The 1,998-nt window shown below is 45.2% G+C and overlaps 1 protein-coding gene across 1 annotated transcript in view; it reads left to right on the plus strand.

Moving 5' to 3' along the window:
• Nucleotides 1-317: 317 nt before the first annotated feature.
• Nucleotides 318-1,998, plus strand: part of LOC122540476 (solute carrier family 2, facilitated glucose transporter member 1-like) — a 34,159-nt gene continuing 32,478 nt past the window's right edge. The window contains exon 1 of the mRNA XM_043676328.1: nt 318-554. Coding sequence (XP_043532263.1) covers nt 540-554 — 15 coding nt within the window. The 5' untranslated portion in view covers nt 318-539. The remainder of the gene's footprint in view (nt 555-1,998) is intronic.

Consider the following 1,998-nt stretch of genomic DNA (forward strand, 5'->3'; position numbering starts at 1 on the left):
AACTGGGCCCTCCATGTAATCCAGTGGAGCCAGTTCCTGGTCAGGTCTCCTGTTTATAAATATATTGTACAATGACTTTCAGCAGCTAACCCTCATGTTCATGTAACTTTAGAAATGGAAACGGCTGCTGCCAATGGACAGTGTGTAAGGAGATCTGTAGTGGGTTTGGGGAAGGCGTGGGTGGGGAAGATTTTGTCACACTCCCAGGAGACTGGTCCATGAGATCCTCAGCAAATGGTAAAGGGGCAAGCCCATCACACACCCCTCAGACGTCACCCATTGATATCCAATCCCATTCAAAGCACTCACACAAAGAGCAGTCCGTTCCTCTCAGCCGATTATTACATGAGCGTCATAGGAAGGAGGGACACAGAAGGAACTTTCAACACAGGGAGATAACTCTGTACCTTATTACAGATATTGGAGGAGCATTTGTGGCGAGGACTGAATCACAGAAGGATTTGAATAGCGTGACCCAGAGAAATCCCCCAAGACCAAAACCCAGCAATCCGCAAAGTCTTCATCTGTGAGAGAGCAGCATGGCAACAGACAAGGTATAGTTTACAGAACGACTGTATTTTACTGGGAATCCCCTCCCCCACAACACGGTTTAAAAATCCGTGACCAGTTTCTCTGGACGAGACCTTAACCTGTTTGTAATGTTCTGCGGTGCCGATTTTGCAATGCGGGCGAAGTTGGGATTTAATATATTTCATTTCTAAAGTCACAGGTTTGAGGGAGTTGCTGGTGTGTTACAGTTTGTAATGAGCTGAAGAATGAGGGTAGTCAGATAAACGAATGTTTAAGGTCAACCACAGAGAATGCCGGGGAAGATCTGTGAGAATTCGAGTGTGGTCAGAGGTTCTCAGAGCAAGGAACCGGCTGGAGTGGAACGCTGGGGGCAGAGCTGAATCACACACACACACAGACACACACACAGACACAGAGAGGGACTGGGGAGGGAAATATTCACTGGGAGAAAAGGAAAGAGGGAACACAAGAGACCCGTGTGACCAAAACAATGGGTACAACGTGTGTTTTAATGATACAGAATCAGGGCATGTTCTTTTCACAGAATTCATAGTATGAGGAAATGTTTTAACACTGTCAGTGAATCATTTGTCACTCAGGCAAAAAAAAGCCTGGATGTTTAAGGCTTTTCTGATTTCCCAAGAAGGCATTGCCTGGGACAGTGAGGCGGTGTCAGATTGAAAACTTAGTCAAATTAATCTTCATTTTCAACAGGCTCCAGCCACATCTTCAAACGGTTACTGGAGTTGGGCAGTATTTTAAAATAGGTTAATATCGCACTAAATGGAAAGAGTAATAAGTGTTAAACATTTATGTGAATTTCCACCGAAATTTAAACAGAGTTCACCAAGAACGGAGGTGTAAAACCAGTGAATACCCCCTGCAATCATTCTGTTCCAAATGCCTCCTGTATCCCTAACCACAGCCTGACCAGATCCCAGGGCAGGTTATTGTAACTAAACCAGCAATGCGATTTCAAAACATCAACCATTTTACATTTTAAACTCCGCCAGGCGATGTATTGTTTGGACTGTTGTACGGGATGGAAATGTCTCAGATCCCAGCCCACCTCCTGCCCCCTGGAAGCTCAATAGTTACCAGGTGAGACTGCAGCCGGAAATATGTACATGACCCAGTGAACGTACAACTCTCAGCTCGCCTGGATCCAGCTCGGGTGTAGCTGCTGATTTACGATGTGGATTTCAACAATCTGCAACTGGTCTGTTCCCTCATGAATAGTTAACACTTTATATCCTCCCTATTCTCAAACCTACTCGCCATTTATAACTTTCTCACACCAGGCTCTGTGCCTGTGTGTGTCTGTGTATGTCTGTGTGTGTGTGTGTGTGTGTCTCTGTGTATCTGTGTGTGTCTGTGTATCTCTCTCTGTGTGTCTCTATGTATCTCTGTGTGTGTGTCTCTGAGTATCTCTGTGTGTGTCTCTGTGTATCTCTATGTGTGTCTCTG

The sequence above is a fragment of the Chiloscyllium plagiosum genome, chromosome 34 (genome assembly GCF_004010195.1).
Source record: "Chiloscyllium plagiosum isolate BGI_BamShark_2017 chromosome 34, ASM401019v2, whole genome shotgun sequence".
Classification (NCBI taxonomy): Eukaryota; Metazoa; Chordata; class Chondrichthyes; order Orectolobiformes; family Hemiscylliidae; genus Chiloscyllium; species Chiloscyllium plagiosum.